Source organism: Saccostrea echinata, unplaced genomic scaffold, assembly GCF_033153115.1.
Source record: "Saccostrea echinata isolate AGI-Se365-2 ecotype Australia unplaced genomic scaffold, CSIRO_AGI_Sech_v1 ptg000056l, whole genome shotgun sequence".
Classification (NCBI taxonomy): domain Eukaryota; kingdom Metazoa; phylum Mollusca; class Bivalvia; order Ostreida; family Ostreidae; genus Saccostrea; species Saccostrea echinata.
In genome coordinates this window covers 9,510,724-9,529,908 of record NW_026889805.1, presented here as the reverse complement: position 1 = coordinate 9,529,908, position 19,185 = coordinate 9,510,724, and the positions used below count along the sequence as shown (strand labels likewise).

The window sequence follows — 19,185 nt, the reverse complement described above, 5'->3', positions numbered from 1 at the left end:
GGAGGAGTAGAGTTTTGAAAAATTGTTTACAGACGGACGGACAGACAGACAAACGGACGGACGACGGACACCTTACTATCGCATAAGCTCTTCTTGTCTCTGACCAGTAGAGCTAAAATCTCGCAAATACTTCAAATTTTTATCGATTCAAAATTAATTTACATAATATATCCATAAATCTAATTGCGTTAGCCATTTTACAAAATGCATACGTATGAAACGAGAATTAGCAATGCTTTTCTCATAGAAAATATAACATTCCAGTGAAAAATTGAGCTTTGTGAATAAATTTAAAATTATATGATGTTAAAGTAAGTTATAAATGATATCTGGATCTTACATAAACATGTACAGGCCCGTAAGAAGAATTTTGGTTGGGGGGGGGGTGCACATCCAAGCACTTTCAATTGCGAGGGGCACTCAACCACACAAAAATTCCTTGCAAAGCAAATGAATAATGGGGCACAACCATAAAGTAGCTATGTTTTTTTTTTTATCGTACAGTATCTACTGGTAAAATCATTGGTGGTGGAAGGGTGATGGGGCATAGTTCCTATGGCCCTGATTTAGTCCGAAGTATTGTTTTATATTTGAGTACCGCTTTTTCTTCTAAAAACCTTCTGAGCCGAAAAATATACTATTGCCATGTTCAGACATGTATCTAGTTGTCTTAAGATAAAGATTAAGATAGATCTCAAGATTTAGTTTTGTCGACCAGTTATGGTGCAATCTTACGATAAATTTCGGTCTTAAGACAGATCTTAGTCATGAGATGGTTTTGTTTATCTCCGTAAAAGTTCAAATGCAGAAAACGACATAGAGACTTCGATGTCTTCTGCATGAGACCATTTAAGTTGTATATTTGATACTTTAAAAATATGTAATATTTTAAAAATGTTTAAGAAAAGGAAATATGCTATGAATACTTCCTACTACTTAAAAAATTAAGAATATCAGTTGTGACGGAATATTAAATTTATCATGATATGTGGTAGTTGTACTTTTTATCTTTTATGATATTTATTTTAATTAAATTGTGTTTATTATTCTCATTTATTATCTTATTCATCTAGGTATTCACTTATTCATCAAGCCTTGCGAAATGATGTACTAACACTTTATAATGTGTTTGTTCAGTGTATGTTTCCCAATCATGACAAGGAGCACACGGCGGCTGTGACCGGTCGGCAGGGGATGCTCACTCCTCCATGGCACCTGATCCCATCTCTGATGTTTTAGGGGTCCGTGCATGCTCTGCTCCTAATTTGTATTGTTTAACGGACTTTTGAGATTCAATACCGATTGTTATTACCATATATATCATTGTTATAAACCTAAACACCCCCTATTTTGTAAAATGTAAGACTCCTTATACTCTTCCATAAATGTGTATAATGGGTTATTCTATTATTTCACGTAACACTGATTTCTATTGGTCACTGTGGTTGAATGGTTTATAAGCTGGAATTGGCGGGAAGTATTTTGATAAATTTATTACTCTTAGAAACTGGTTTTGGAAAGGGTGTGAGGCGTAAGTCATGTAACCATTATGGAAGATAACCTGACCTTATTCATGTAAGTAAATTCAATAAATAATTACACCATTAAATAAGCACCTAAATAATTTCTTTAAGAATGAGGAATCTAAATAATTCACTTTAATCAAAACCTATAAAAAGGAGGGTGTGTGAAAGGTAATGAAAATATATGGGTATGCAAGAGTTATAACAGCAAGTTAACATTTTAATTTATTGAAGCATTCCAAAGAAGGGATTTTGTGAATTTGTTATATTACATTATTGTTAAGTAGGACATATTCATATCGGAGTTGAAAAGTTGTTCATAGCAATTCACAGTTCCACAAACTGATATGTGCTGATATGATAAAACAAATATGTCTATATCAGATTGAATAATGATAACACATGTACCTAATATTATGAAATATTTATATAAATTAGGAGTAGAAGTATACAGGTTTATAGAGATTATTAAACTGAGCGATTAAATAGTAATAAGCACTTTAATTATCCTCTGTTCTTTCCCAAAATAATGTTGAAACCTGAGGTGAATAGAAGTTTGATTTGACGCCATTGGTTAGTACATGTATGTCGTCATGCAATCTTTGATGTCCAATCTATTGGTAAAAAAAAATCGAGAAATTCAGGATTAGACTCATAATAAAAAACAGAAGCTGATGTACTAAGGATGTATATCCCCCTCAATTTCCTGTCGTTTAATTTACTTTATTTTTGTATATTTTATAACTGACTATATCTACTAGTGTAGGCCTATGCATGTTGTAGAAGAATCAGTCGACTCGTGTTTGGACAGGAGGTTCCAAAATTACCCCACCACCCACCCCTTTTAACTGTTCATGATTAGAAGAAATTTTCAAGCGACTAACTATAAAATCCTTGATTTTCAAAAAAGTGAGGTTAGCCTAGCTGTTAAAATACATTTACGCATTCGTTTAACTATTAAACAACAAATAAAGTAATTTTGTAGAGGTACGTACACATCAACAAAACAAATTTTAAGAAATTAAATTGAAAAACTATGTTTCATCTTAGCCTTGAAAAATGCATGTTTTTCAATTTTTATATTTTACGACAAAACTTATCGTTTAATTTAAAAAAAATACTTTTTTCGTGTAGCTGGTTCTGAAATGAAATATATGGAGATAACGAACAGTATTCAAGCTCAAAAGTCCATTATACAATACAAAATAGGAGCAGAGCAAACACGGACCTCCAAACATCAGAGGTGGGATCGGGTGCCATGGAGGAGTGAGCATCCCCTGCCGACCGGTCACACCCGCCGTGTGCTCCTTGTCATGATCGGGAAATAACGGAAAAATCCGTCGACAATTCAGTGTGTAAATAATGGCCTAACAATTAGTGTGAAAAACGTCAGTCAGCATTTGACTCAATGATAAATTGTATTTGCTGACAAGGTCATTGTATCGACCAAAGAACTTACGAAATAATGACTTTAAACGAGACAGCTGATATTCTTGTTTCATCAACTTATTTGTCAATAATTTACCTCGTTTTAGAAATTGTACATACGTAGAGCATGCTCTTGCGTATCGAATCAACTGAGAAAATAATTTTGATAGTTCTTTATAAGTTTTAAAAAGACCTGTTTTGGATTTGTAGCGGACTCCCCCTCCCCTCCTTTTCCCTTTTCTCCCTAAGTCACGTTTCACTCAGCCTCTTTCAGACTTGGGACTAAAACAATGCTATGAATATAAAAAGAATTCACATAATAAAATTCCAATGTGGAAAGTATATTTTGCTTTTAATGTGTTATTTAAATTATATTTTATTTTTAAAAACTCAAAACTTTACAATGCATTAGAATGTACATGTGTAGACAATTCCTGAAATTTTAAGACCCCTCTCTTTCCTTTCTTCTTCGCAACTCAGGCTATTCAAGTTTCATGAAACATCGGTTACATCTGCAGAGTTTAGTCTGTTGAATCCCTGAAGTAAAAATTCGTCATTCATGCATGCTGTTTAGATATTGACTACTTGTATGTTTTATTTGTATTTAGTAAAAGTCATTTTCTAAGGATTTTACGTCCATGTGACCGGTTTGTAATCCATACACATGCTCTAAGTTTCATAGCTGTATATGATTTCAACTTGCATTGAATTTTCATTACTTTTTAAAGTGAAGGCACAATCATTATAGTGTATGTACAACTCTCCTGTCATGTAAATGGGCGACTCTTTGTTTATAAACTAATTAAGAATATCAGAATATATATATATATATATATATATATATATATATATATATATATATATATATATATATATATATATATATATATATATATATATATATATATATATATATATATATATATATATTCTTAATTAGTTTATGAACAAAGAGCCTCCTCGATATTGTATGCATCATTCTGTTGCTCTTATAAATAAAATAGAAATTCCGTACACTGATATCAAATATTTTGTTTTTGTTTCGTTCGAGGAAATGCGAATTGAAACTTTTTACAGTGAAATAAGGCCGAAGCAGTTTACCACATTGAGATATTGTAATTAATCAGTTAATTTCAGTAAACAATTCTTTTTCACTTTCTATACTTAGTTTGTATATATCATATAGCTTTCAGTCATTTTATTCATCAGAACTCACAGTAAAAGTAAGCCAAACAATTCCCCCTCGCTCACCTGAAATGTAAATTCTTGATCTAGGCGCAAAATATATTGCTTATTTATTTATTTATTTCTAATTAATAATTTTTTTTTCTTTTTTCCTCACATTAAGTCATATGCTCTAACATTCTCATTCTTTAGCTTTATTTTCAAATATTTATATATTGCACATTATTTTAACCTTATTCACAAAAAGAACCAAATATAAACCAAAGGGTCCAAGTGCCAATTACAGTAAAACACGCTTATAGCGAACACGCTTATAATGAATTGACGCATACAGCAAACTGATTTTCATTCTCTATGACTTTAAAATATATTGTAAACTTAATGAATATAAGAATTAAGCTTATAAATCGTCCACGTCCCTGGAACTTCGTTATAAACGTGTTTTACTGTATTTAAAAAAAACATACATACAGTAGTTTATTACAAAAATTAAACTTACTTTGAGCGTTATTGCATGTTATTGTCAGTGATATGCAATGCTTTACAATAGTGGATTAACATGAATTATTTTAAAAGGATTTAAAAGGAAATATTTATAATCAAATTACTTTAAGTTTATTTCCCGATCATGACAAGGAGCACACGGCGGGTGTGACCGGTCGGCAGGGGATGCTCACTCCTCCATGGCACCTGATCCCACCTCTGATGTTTTGGAGGTCCGTGTTTGCTCTGCTTCTATTTTGTAATGATTAATGGACTTTTGAGCTCGAATACTGTTCGTTATCTCCATATATTTCATTTAAGGAATCTCAGGACCACTAAATTAATAATTTTGAATGTAAAACATTTGGAAGTTTGGAAAATACATTAAAATGAAAAATAATGACATTAAGAATACTGATTCAAGCAAGGGAGAGGAAGTACGTTCTCCAGAAATTTTCACTATGAGAAGAACTGCCCCTTGGTAGATCTTTAGTTCTATAGACAGGCCACATTCATAATTTTTGCAAATATTTCTAAAAATCAGAACAATAATAAAATGCTTTCAGTTTATTGCATCATATTCAATTTGACAATTTTCATGCTTCGCAGATATAGCCACCAAGATATGAACCGTTATCACAATAGATATTGTGGAACTTGTAGCGTTTTCCTGCGTAAAACATCATACAGTCCTGGGGAGAACTGTCAGATCCATTGGGTTCTCCGGCAGCAAAGGCAAAATATTTCATCTTAGTCATTTGTCCGTTCTTAATCCATCTCCAATCTCCTCCAGACTTTCTTCTGTTTATATTTCTTCCCCCGACAAAGTAGTTATATCCTGATATTTACGTTTTAAAAAATGGAATGAAAAATTTCAATAAGTTAATCTTTAACTGATATGAAAAATATGTATAAGTAAAATTTGAATAGAAGAAACCTTAAGAATTTAGAAAAGGGCATCTTTCAGTTGTTCCATTAATTTAATACCTGTATGCATTTTCTTTAGAAAATTTTTCATTCGCAAAGCCTCTTCAAGAGTTTCAAAGTTGGCCAGATATCCACCAGCATCTAAACAGTCGGCCTATAATATGTAATACATAAAGAATCACTTGAATGATAATCAAAAGAAATTGTAATTTATATACTATCATTTCAAAACATTCATTTAGAAGTCTTTGGTTACTTACGAATGCCGTGTCAGCTGACACTCTAGCTTTTCTGATCAGATAACAAGAATCCCAGAGTTTTTTAAATCGTCTAGGACAACCACCTTTGTTTATTTTTGTTTTTGGTTTTTTTAAAAAAAAAAAAAAATAAAGATTGGATAAACAATGGAAATGAAATTGAATAAGCACATAAATGCTTAAACATTTGGGGATGGCGTGTCTTCAGAGAAGCAGAAAATAATTTTAAATACAATAGTCAAAATATGAAATTTTATTCTCATTTCCCGTGTCCATCTACCATAAAAAACCATTAAGACTCGTGTAATCTTTTCCATGTAATACAAAATGTTCAAATCCTTCAGGTGTGTAACATATTATAAAACTGTGAAGATTTACATCAAAAAATATATGATTAACATCGCATCTCATTTAGTCGACCTGTATTTGAAATTGACGGTAATAAACAGAGGTCCAACATTCTCTTTTGCGTTTAGTTTAATAAGAGATATTAATAAGTATTTAACTTGAAATTCTAATACAAATACAATATTAAGATGAGAAGAAATACCTCCAACGATTTCAACTGCGTCAATAGCTACATATGAACCGGAGACAGTACAATCAACTTCGATTCTCAGCTCATTTACAGGAAAGTTCAATCTCTGAGTAGAATAGTGTTTATTTTTATTTTAATTTTAATAATTATATGAAACACTTTAATATTAACCATGCCATTATAACTCAAAACGATTCTTAACTAAAACACTTAAGGATTAAAAAATATCATTATTTTTTCAATAATGTTTCGATTTATTTCGTGTATGCTCCCTACTAATGACTTTCAAAAATGATATTTTTGTTGAAAGATTTTCATCTTAGAAAAGAAACGATTACTCAAAGAGTAAAAAAAATCAATGCCAATTTTTACCACTCAGAATTTTAAAAAAATAAATGTTTCACTGAATTCCATGAAAAATACTCACTTTTATTTTGGGGGAAAATATCCTAGATCTCTTGATTAAGTGTGCATATGGAGCCTTAAATATTTCAACCCATCGATTTTCTTCATTTTTCGCCAATATTCCAGTGACAGCTCCAGCATTATAAGTTTCATATATGTTAACCTCAGTTAGCCAAATCTTTTCCGGGAATTTCAACTGATAATTTAAAGGATATTCAGCAAAGAAATGACGATGTAACCTTGGTTTTTAAATATGTCTCAATGTAATGAAAATTTGAAGAACCTTGATCAATCCCACATAGCTACGGAATAAGGCTTTTTTGAAAAGATTATGTGCGGATGATTTTTTTTTCAAGATTATGCCTGTGGGTTATTTTTTAAAGAATTCAATCATTATCTAGTGAGAGGAGACACCCTTTTAAGAGTTTTACTTATTTGCTTATTTAGTTTTACCTCTATGTATTGTTTTGCATTATAACTCGACTGCATCCATGTCAATGGACCAGCGCTATATTTAGGATAGACATTCGGTTTTCCCAATATCTGTTTTGCCGAGTAGCTAGAAAATTTGCAGTAAACAATGAATGTGATCTTGTAATAAAATATATTTTTTGTGATTAGATTAATGTAAAATACTTGAGAATATGAAAGCTTAAACAAGTTTACCTTGATGAGCTGTACTGTGACGAAAATGCTGTAACTTCCGAAGCCCATTCTCGTTTGATGGCTTTTTCACATTAGAAATAATATATTTCAAAGTCTATTAAACATTTGTTTTCAATTCATTGAATAATATTTTTTTTTTCACTTTCTCCTCTTGGCAAGGAAATATATATATATATATATATATATATATATATATATATATATATATATATATATATATATATATATATATATATATATATATATATATATATATATATATATATATATATATATTTATATTTGAAATTTTCATAAATGAATAAGATTTGAAATTTTCTTAAATGAATAAGATTTTATGCTTACCTGAAGAAGAGACGACTAACATGAAAAAACACAGTAGAATCATTTTAGATCCCACCTACCCCTCAAAGTAGCGGCGTCTTTATGTTAGACAAGCGTTCAAATTTGACTTATAAAGTAAATAAAATGTACACGTTTATCATGAGTCATTGCTCCTCTCATGTTACATATAAGCATGTTGCATATTAATTATTTTGTAAGCATTTTATGTTTCTGTTGTACTGACCCCTTTTATACAACAGATGTTGACTTTGGAGTTTTTAAACACATTGTAATACATTGAGTATTTTTAATTAATAATTGTCATAAATTACTCAGAAACAATAAATCGTTTTTTTTTTATCATTTATTTACTACCATCATCATTTCATTTACGTGTAGAGAACCTCACTGAGTTTCTTTCTTCAAAAATCAAATTTCTTAAGGAATAGAAAGCTAGTCAAATTGCAAATTTCTAAATGAATTTTCAAGTGGTATCGCGTACAGAATGGAATTCTTAAACAGACACAGCTGAGAGCTTTCTCATATTATTTAAATTATATGGTTTTAACCATTTGAAAAATGGACCAAGCCCGAGAAGAATGACTAAGATGGACAAGCCAATCAGTCCGAAATGTCTCAGTAAATGCTATTGATACCGTTTAGTTATTATGCATTGCCACACAAGCCGTAATGCTACTAAATGATACTAAAAAGAAATTTCTATCTTTGGAAGCCTTAAGCCATATTTTATGAAACTCAACATACTCTCTACTGAAGTTTCTAAATAGTTCTTTTCATTTTCAACCAAAAACTTTTAAAAATTGTGTTTATAACCAAATAATTTAATTCTGGTTATAACGCGGTATTTGATTGGATAAAAAAAATACTTTATATTTACTACCACATTTACTACCACAACCAAGTTTATACGGTATAAATTGGGTAGTATCAAATTCATTCCTCAATTAAAAGTACATAATTTTGCATTTTTGAGAGACAAAATTTTAAGGGAGAGGTATAACTAAATAACACAACTATATCATGCTTTGATGAACAAAATTTAAAGCTCTAAAGCAAATCAAGAGAATGCTCTGGAATTTATTCCAGGTTATGTTTTGTAATCATTACCTTGAACCATTCGTCAAGGGACTTGTTCTTGAAATCGATGAATTAAGAAAATGTAATTATGCTTATATCAAAATATGCCAATGATACCTGCATGACCTCATTGCATCTCACGTAACATCAGACGTTTTTCTTTGTGTCCGTTTTTTTTTGGTTGAGAATACATCAGAAGGCATCAATGATAAATTGATAATATTTTGATATTAAGAGAGAGAGAGAGAGAGAGAGAGAGAGAGAGAGAGAGAGAGAGAGAGAGAGAGAGGTTACTGTAGAAATATTTAGATGAAGTCCTTGTAAGTTTTCAGGAAAATCCAATTTAAAAACAAACACACTTTTCTCAAATTCTCTGTATTTTTGGAAATACTGCCATTGGTCAGTTTCTGCCCATTGTTTTGTATTTAAGGTATTCAATGTATAACGATCATATTTTTTACCTAATAAACGAATGGTCTGATATTTTTAATCATGGTAGCATTTTGAAGGTCTAATCAAATAAAAATACTCCACCAAAGGAATTTACAAAATTTTGATAATTGTGCAAATTGCGCCTTGAATTTTACATTGAATTCTATGGGCAGCGCAGGTGTTAACAAGATTTTGTTAAAAGTTATTTGAACTTCATACAAATCTCTTGGTGAAAATATGCATAAACTCTCTTTTTATTAAAATCTTAAATAAAAATAAACATTTACCACAGATATTTTGACAAAATTAAAATTTTCTTCTTTTCATCAAGGGCAGATAACTCTTCAAAAACATTTAAGGTACAAAATGGTTGGCTTCTTGAATGTTAACAGTCATGTGAATTTGGTTCATTTCACTTTCATCTTTATTTAGCAATACATATTTAACTAGTTTAAAATGATTCAAAATTGTTCAATATCCTTTCATTATACATTGAATACCTTATATCTCTTCTGACCAAGTAGACGAGGTCCATGTTTTTCTGATTTATTTGCCATGCTTAGTGCACAGTCCATGCTGTTAAGATTAGTTTAGAGTATTTTTTTAACCGGGTACGATCAAGGTTTTTCAAAAGACAGGATACTAACAAATACGTTGATTTTAATGGTATTTCAAAAATTCTATGATTGTTATGATAACCTTGTTTGTATAAATAACCTATCATTGGGTCATATGTTGACTGACATGTTTCTTACTAATTGCTAGGTCATTGTTTTATACTAAATTTGACTATGGATTACTCCATCTACTTTTCTCTCTATATAGGACTCTAGGCGGGTTTGAATGGTCGACAGGGGATGCTTACTCCTCCTAGGCACTGATCACACCTCTGGACTTCCAGTGGTTTTGTCTTTTATTCCCTGTTTACAAATTTGTATTTGTTTTAAAAAGTTTGTGATTGATCACTGTTCGTTATCTTCAATCTTTTCATTATACTATCTTTAACTATAGAAAAAAAATGTACATAGAAAAGTATTGGTGTGCCTGACTGGACAGCTGTCGTAACAATAATTAGTTTAGAGAAGGCTACCGAACTCTTATTTTTTTTTTCTTAGAATATAAACCTTTCAAAATTGCAAATTGCTGCGTAAGCCTCATAATAGCTGGATAATAATTGTAATATAAAAATAAACGTATAACGTATAGAAGGATAAATAATGTAAGTTATTAGTCCCCTACCGGTGAAACCGGAGGGGACTATAGGTTTCCTTTTAGTCTGTCTGTCTGTCTGTCTGTCTGTCCTTCTGTCTGTCTGTCAGTCTGTCCCACTTGGTTTTCCGCACTTTTTTCCAAAACGCTTGCAGATATTGAGCTGATTTTTGGCACGTGAGTGTATCATGATGAGTTACAGATCAACTTTGCATTTCGTTCCTCTTCATTGATTTTTGACGGAATTGGAACGAAATGCAAACTTGATCTGTAACTCATCAACATTCACTCACATACCAAAAATCATTTCAATATCTGCAAGCGTTTTGAAAAAAAGTGCGGAAAACAAAGTGGCACAGACTGACAGACAGACAGAGGGACAGACTGAAGGACGGACAAACTCAGAGGAAACTTTCCGTTTCACCGTTAGTGGACAAATAAGTTTAGACAAAGTGAAATTTCCGTATCTATTTCAAGACCGATTTCTGCTCTTAAAATGATTTTGGAAATGATTCTTAGGTTAAGATAAATATAAAGTGTTCCCCCTTTTACCGCCAACATCTTGGCAATTTTGGCATTATAAAGGGGGAACAGGGAGGGGCATTAAACGGGGGAATCAAATTAGACACTTGAAAGCAGAAGAAAATTTCCTTCAGTATCTTAAATATTTTTAGCACACGGTTAATTTTAAAATAGTTATCCAATGTTGATTGTTTTATTTTGTTGTTTAATAGTGACAATACATCTGGTTATTTGTCACTAGACTCCAAATACCGAATCACTTATGAAAAACTTCAAGTCCATGTCTGGCGTCCGTGTATTCAAATCTATGTGGACATAGTTTTTCACACCTAGGAAACTTCTTTATTTCAAAATTAAGGATTATCTCCCTCATGCATAGCTCTGATCCTTCGACGTATTTGGCTCCAGTCTTTGACACCCCCTTTTTGAGCTCCTCAAAGTTTTTTTTTTTTAATTTAAATATTTCGGATTTCCAACGTTTCGGCTTGAGAATCACTGAAGAGACATAATTTGTCGAAATGTGCATCTGGTGCATCAAAATTAATACCGTATATTAATTATTCCCATTATAACCCCTGGGTCGAGGCCTCTACAGCCCAGTATCTAAGTACACTGTACTTTAGTACTAGCTTGAAAATACGGATATATATTTAATTGCTGTGGTAAAATCTTTCAAATCGATCGATATTTCCCGAGGAATCGCAATTACTATGGAAAGAGAATAATAAGAAACAGAAGGAAAACTGTAAGGTCTTCCGAAGGAAGTCGCAAGACCTTAATAACTAGATGTATGCATAGTTGTAATGGCAACAAGTAGTCTTTCGACCGACTCCTTACCAGAATGATATGTTACATTACCTTTTTAAATGCATGTTGTCGTGTGTTACTCGTAGTTAAAACTAAAATTTATTGTTTTCTCAGACGTTCGAGATAAATTCGATGCGCACCTCTGAGAAAACACTGGATTGAAAATCTATTTCATTCGTCGTGTACGTCTGAGAAAACAGTGGAATAAAATTCTACATTATTCGATGCTGACGTCTGAGAAATCATTGGATTTAAATTCTACTTCATTCGAAGTGGCCGTCTGAGAAAACATTGGATTGAAATTATAGTTTTAACTCAAATTTGGATCCAATGATTTCTCAGACGCCCGAAATCGCTTCAAAATCAAAATGACGAATTCCTAGAGTTATTCAATTTTAAAACAAATTGTATACTCAATTTTCTGATAAGATTCTCTACTAACCCTACTTATATAATGAAAAATACTGAAAAAAAACTAAAGATTTTGACTTTTTGAATTCACTTCGTTTGCGATCGGAAGTACCGACGACGAAAAATAAAGATCGATCGCCAGATCTACAAGTCATGCTTTATCACATCAGTGAGTTTCACATTCGTATTTTTAGTAGTTCTCGATATAATGCGCGGACAAAATTCCATTTTACAAAAAATTAGTCCAAAAATTGCGAAAGACAGTGAATTAAAAAAAACGTCTAGAGATATTTGAATGATGCATCTTCCCTGAAAAAAATCTTTTAGACCAAACCACTCGTGAACAATGATACATAGGCTTAGATAAAAGGATTGAATACTTCATATGTAGGTGTTCTGCTAGTCAACAATGATTTCTGTTCATCTCTACTTCATTGTCTTTGAACTTTTTTCCATGCCGGGTATCCTATGTTGACAATATAATAATTAAGCTGAATGTTTACACTTTTACACACTGTAGTTTTCTGAATGTTAAAAAAAATCCTTTAGTGTATATAGGGTCCTTAATGTATTAAATTGTGACAATTTTAACAGATATGATGGTGTTACATAAATAAAAGGAGACTTATACTTATCATGCCAAGTTTTACAATTATCGATTCAATCTAAAAGAGGAGTACTCATGAGAAACCTATACATTGGATCTATTTTCAGTTAAAATTTGAACGCTTGTCTAAACTAAAGCGTCTGAAATTCGATGTCAACACCTGTTGTGTAATACATTGCTATTATTCGAAATGAACATATAGAAATGTAATATAAAAAGATCAATAAATTATTATAAAGGCATATATTTTATCGACTTTATAAATCAATTTTGATAAAAAAAAATATTCCGGTTTTGTGTAGGTAGTTGGATATAACGATTCTAGAGTGTCAATTCATATCGATAGTCTTTTCTTTGGGAGATGGACCTAAGCTCAAGTTACTCAAGATGTTAATTTAAAAATTCAATTACATTTGTCACGACGTGCTTCGTTAAATGTGTCTACGTGACAAGTCTGTGTGAATTTCGTTAACAAAATATTCACAAAACTAGAAAAATATATATAATTAAGTAGAGTAAATAAAAAAAGAAACCCAACAATAATCTTCTCATGGACAATCCCCCACCAGCTGATTCCGATAATAAAATGCAATTTTCTCTCCCAAGAGTGGATTGAAAACCCTTCTCTAATGAAGATTTTCCGTTCTTGCAAGAAAGAATCTCTTACTTGATAAAATTGATTATTCAATGCTTAGGAAACGTGTTTAACGAGAACGAAAACATTATATTTTTTTTCAGTATTCTTTACAATGAAGATGTAAAATGCGCATGCATTATGATTCATTTTCCATAGATGAACATGATTTTCACGTATTGTTTACATAGACACTAAAATTGAATGCATATTATTTTTTCCGGTAAACATGAAAATTACATGTATCTGTATGATTAATTTTTTTTAATCAACGGAAGCCCGTTGAAGCCAGTTCAGAGAAAGAAATATTTTTTATTGCGTTTAAAGGAAAGAAGTATTGCGTCTAAACGCAAAACACTTTGCGTTTAATCGCATTAATTTTGCGATTAAACGCAATACCTTTTGCGTTTAAACGCAATAATATTTATGCGTTTAAGCACAATTATGTTTAAACGCAATAACCTTTGCGTTTACACGCATACTGATATCTTAATTCTTTCTCTTCTTTACTTATTAGGAAATTGTGTATCGTCTAGCCTTATAGAATCAGATTCCTCCGACAAACGTCTCTGAAAGGATAAATCACTGACGTGAATTTATAGAGGAGAAAAAAAAAGTAAAACAGGCAACTTAAAAACGAAACCATGTCTTAAACTTATTAGATCTCTATATTCTTAATGATGTTTGGTCAGTTGCTTACAATCACAAATCACATTTTCTCTTTTCTTATTTTTTCTATTTTGAAACAATTTCTGCAAACAATTAGAATGGATCTTGTAAATAAAAGACAAAAGATGAAAAACTATCCCCCACGTTGCGGTCACAATGTTTAACCTATGTATAAAGGGGTTCAGGAAACGACTGATGAAATGTTGGAATTACGTACTACATGATGAAGTATTTAGACTTAAATATATATTCACAACCCTTCCTATGGTTGCATACAGTAAACGCGAGAACGTAGGTGATGGAATCATATGAGATAAAAAAAAAAATCAAATGAAAACAGATTCATCGATGTGTACTACCAAATTGACTAGTGCTATTAATACCACTGAAACGTTCTTAATTAGTTGTGATACGTAAGCAATTGATCAAAGGCTTCATTAAAGGTGCATGCCAGCCTTTCACTACTGTTAATATCTTAGTGAGGAGTAAAGAAAGAGGCATGGTTGAACATTTACTGGAACCCGCTATGTATGCTTTGTTTATAAGGATTTTTATGAAGTTTCGGAATCCAATAGAGATATGGTAATTCAAATTCATTTCGGTTGTTTGGAATATTAAAAATATTCAAAACTGACATATGATTTTGAAGAATTTCTTCCTTAGAAAGAGAACTATGATTATAAGTTGGATTACCACTTGTAGAATTAAATCCAAGTTCCTCTAAAATACATTCAATATAATTAGCCTTACAAACAAAGACAATGTTGTTACCTGCTTTGTCAGCAGGGACCAGTACATACTGATCATGTAATCTATCTACAATATAATTCTTTTTTCACTTCTGGATTATTGAATACAGATGGATAGATGGTTCTCATATTGCCCCTCAATCTTTTAATGTGCGATTTTAACATACATCTGATACATTTAATCCATTCTGACAAAGTGTCAATGTCTTCTTTTTCATGTCTTGCCCATCGCCTGGCGTAATCCTCTACAGAATCCATAATATTTATAAAATTCCGACGCCAGTTGAAGGATCGGGGTTCCCTATATTTAGGACCTTTTAAAGATAGTGATCTAAGGTCCTCATTATTAGTCCCCTACCAGTGAAACCGGAGGGGACTATAGGTTTCCTCTGAGTCTGTCTGTCTGTCCGTCTGTCTGTCTGTCAGTCTGTCCCACTTGGTTTTCCACACTTTTTTCCAAAACGCTTGCAGATATTTAGCTGATAATTGGTATGTGAGTGTATCTTGATGAGTTACAGATCCAGTTTGCATTTCGTTCCACTTCATTGGTTTTTGACGGAATTACGGCCTTTTCAATTTTTAAGAGTTTTCCGCAATTTTCTTCTAAATGCTTTCAGATATTGAGCTGATTTTCGGTATGTGACTTTACCTTGATTAGCTATAGATCAAGTTTGCATTTCGTCCTGCTTCATTGTTTTTTGACGGAATTATGGCATTTTCCATTCTTAACGGGAACCAGATTACACTTGCCGATAGGGGACTAGTATTGCTAATGCAATACTCTCAGAATGCTTGTTAACTATATTTACGTCACCAATAATAACGTGTCCAGCAGGACTATAGTTATAGGGTGATGAAGAACATGAACACGATGGAGGATTATGTTTCAGATATTCGATATCCAGGCACTGTAAAGTTTTCTTGTAATTAAAAAGTTTGGGAGCAATAGTCGATGTATATTTGTAGGAAATACAAGGTGTCGTCGTCTTGATATAAAGAAACTAAAAATACTACCACCACCTCCCCCCCCCCCCCAAAAAAAAAACTTTTTAAGATAATATGTAGGAAAGAGGATGGACCACGAGGAGAGAACTCCTCCCATTTTCCAAGAAATACATTTTTTCTTTTTGTTCGGGCATTATCTTATTTTTATTTCTTTTTTACTCAAAAATCAGTTGCATTCTTTTCTTTATAAGTTTAAATGTAATCCCCCCTCCACCCCCCACCCCCCACCCCGCCCAACCCGAAAAAACTCTTGGATCTCCCTTCGAATCTATTGACTCAGTTACATAATTGTATTTAAGTTAATAGGCCAATACAAAAATCCACCTATAAAATGTAAAATATGTAAAGACGTCAGCAATCGCACGTCAACGCATCACACCGCCGCTGAATTCATTCTCAAAATTATTTCATTTTCTTTACTTCTTTCATTTTTTAAAAAGAAAATCTGAATTCATAGGAGGATCAGAAACTTTCGTGGAGAATTAAATAAATGTGCTTATCATTATGTCAAGAGGTTAATCATTTTCCCGCTATTGGATAAGCCATTCAGGTGTGTTCCCCGAATGACTACTGACCAAAAACAACATTAAGTTATCATCACACTCAAATAAGGGGCTTTCTGGGTCGGGTACAGCTAGATTTACCTGTGTTTACCTGGATAAGCAATATTTGATAAATCAGATAGATACATTTAAATTCATTTTTAATGGAGAATGATTTAATTCTGGTTAAAACGCGGTATTTGATTGGATAAAAAAAATTTACTTTATTACGTATAAATTGGGTTGCCTACGTCATAAGACTTGCGTCAAAAACGTATCGATCCGCCTGACGTTACATTTAGATTTTGTACAATTTGAAGTCATTTTTGGAGGGCAATAATCTTTTTTCTTACACTAAATGAATGAAAATTAAATTATAAGAAATGAAATTAACAGCTTTCCAATTTATACGGTATAAAGTCGGTTGGAAAAGTTTACGCTTTTTTATAAACCGCTTCGCGGTTTATAAAGTAAACTGCCCCAACCCACTTTATACTGTATAAATTGGGTAGCTATTAAATTCATTCCTTATATATTTTAATTTTCAGAACTCTGCTGTATAAAAAAAAAATTAAAAGATAAAATTAAAGTACTTCGCTGTTATTGTACTTATTGTACGTAAAATATATAGAGGATATTCAATGTTTTGTAGATGAATATGGAATTTATTTCACGAGTGGGACAGGATTTTTTTTATATTTATACCACATTTGATATTTATACCACATTTTCAATTCTTTTAAATTCTTTTTAAAAATATCACAAACTATTTTTTCATGAAATTAACAAAAACAATGTATCTATAAATTTCTGATTTATTTAACTCATTTATTAATCATTTTGAATTATTAAAATCTTTAAAAAAATCATCATAAAATACTTAAAGACCCAATTTTTTTTACCCGACACGTTGAGGAGAGGGAGTGGTCTTATTAGTATAGATGATATTTACCTGAAGGGTTCTAATACTCAAGACCAAAAATTCATATACACAATGCATTATACAGGAAGTCAGGGTCAACATTACACACGTTTCTTGTCTAACTGTGAGTGAAACAGTGGTGAAACCAAGTAATACTTTTTCATAAAATTGATAAACTCAACATTTTCATCGGTTTTTTTTTTTAATTAAAAAAATATCATGTATAAAGAAATATCTTTTTCTTAAAAAATCATAATTTAACAATCTCGAGTGTAAGCTACAATGACATTTTTTAATTGTCAATTAAACAACATTTACATGGTACATTGTAAGTGTGAATAGTGGAAAAAAAAATCCATTTCTCTTGAGTACATTAACCATTTAGAAATTATTAATTTCCCTGGCTGACACTGGAGCCCACGATGTTCATTTAGGAATAAGTAATTTAGAGGAAATTCGAACCATGAATGTGACATTTCTTCCACTGCGTGGTGAAGAATTATTGAAATTTTGTGTAATCCAAATTTCTTAAATAAAACAGAAACAGAGACAGGTGAACGTTTCCTTCTCCTAGACGACACCATTCAGGACAGCAGGATATCCTGTCATTTGCAACAACAGACAACCTACGAGACCTTGCAGCTTCCGGGACCTTATTCTGTGACTGGACATTCTACACCTGTCCAAGTACATTCCACCAGATCAACACCATTTACATTCTGAGTGATGATGTGATGAAAACTGTTGTTTATTCTCTCTTACCAGGAAAGAGTCAAGCAATCTATACAAGATTCTTCACCTTTCTTCTCTACAAAATCAACGACCTTGGCCTCCAGCTTTTACCTACCTATGCCCTAGCTGAAATCGAGACATCATAACCAAGCCTGTTTATAAACTAATTAAGAATATCAAAATATATATATATATATATATATATATATATATATATATATATATATATATATATATATATATATATATATATATATATATATATATATATATATATATATATATATATATATATACACATATATAATTATATTCTTAATTAGTTTATGAACAAAGAGCCTCCTCGATATTGTATGCATCATTCTGTTGCTCTTATAAATAAAATAGAAATTCCGTACACTGATATCAAATATTTTGTTTTTGTTTCGTTCGAGGAAATGCGAATTGAAACTTTTTACAGTGAAAGAAGGCCGAAGCAGTTTACCACATTGAGATATTGTAATTAATCAGTTAATTTCAGTTAACAATTCTTTTTCACTTTCTATGCTCAGTTTGTATATATCATATAGCTTTTAGTCATTTTGTTCATCAGAACTCGCAGTAAATGTAAGCCAAACAATGCCCCCACGCTCACCTGAAATGTAAATTCTTGAGCTAGGCTAAAAACATATTGCTTATTTATTTATTTTTAATTAATTAATTTATTTATTTATTTTTTAATTTTTTATTTTTTTTTTATTTTATTTATTTATTTATTTATTTATTATTATTTATTTATTTTTTTTTTTTTGCTTTTTTCCTCACATTAAGCCATATATTCTAACATTCTCATTTTTTAGCTTTATTTTCAAATATTTATATATTGCACATTATTTTAACCTTATTCACAAAAAGAACCAAATATAAACCAAAGGGTCCAAGTACCAATTACAGTAAAACACGCTTATAGCGAACACGCTTATAATGAATTGACGCATACAGCGAAGTGAATTCATTCCCTATGACTTTAAAATATATTGTAAACTTAATGGATGTAAGAATTAAGCTTATAAATCGTCAACGTCCATGGCACTTCGTTATAAACGTGTTTTACTGTGTTTTAGAAAAAAA

General features: G+C 31.4%; 1 protein-coding gene across 1 annotated transcript; it reads right to left on the bottom strand.

Annotated features, from left to right (window-relative positions):
• Positions 1-5,149: 5,149 nt before the first annotated feature.
• LOC133172908 (uncharacterized) lies at positions 5,150-7,805 on the bottom strand. The gene is made up of 8 exons (XM_061307742.1): positions 7,758-7,805; positions 7,413-7,473; positions 7,200-7,305; positions 6,769-6,942; positions 6,354-6,447; positions 5,807-5,889; positions 5,607-5,700; positions 5,150-5,457 (listed from the first exon to the last, which is right to left on the bottom strand). Exons 1-8 carry the CDS (start codon positions 7,798-7,800, stop codon positions 5,216-5,218), a joined length of 897 nt encoding a protein of 298 aa, XP_061163726.1. The 5' UTR covers positions 7,801-7,805; the 3' UTR covers positions 5,150-5,215.
• Between the last annotated feature and the right edge of the window lie 11,380 nt (positions 7,806-19,185).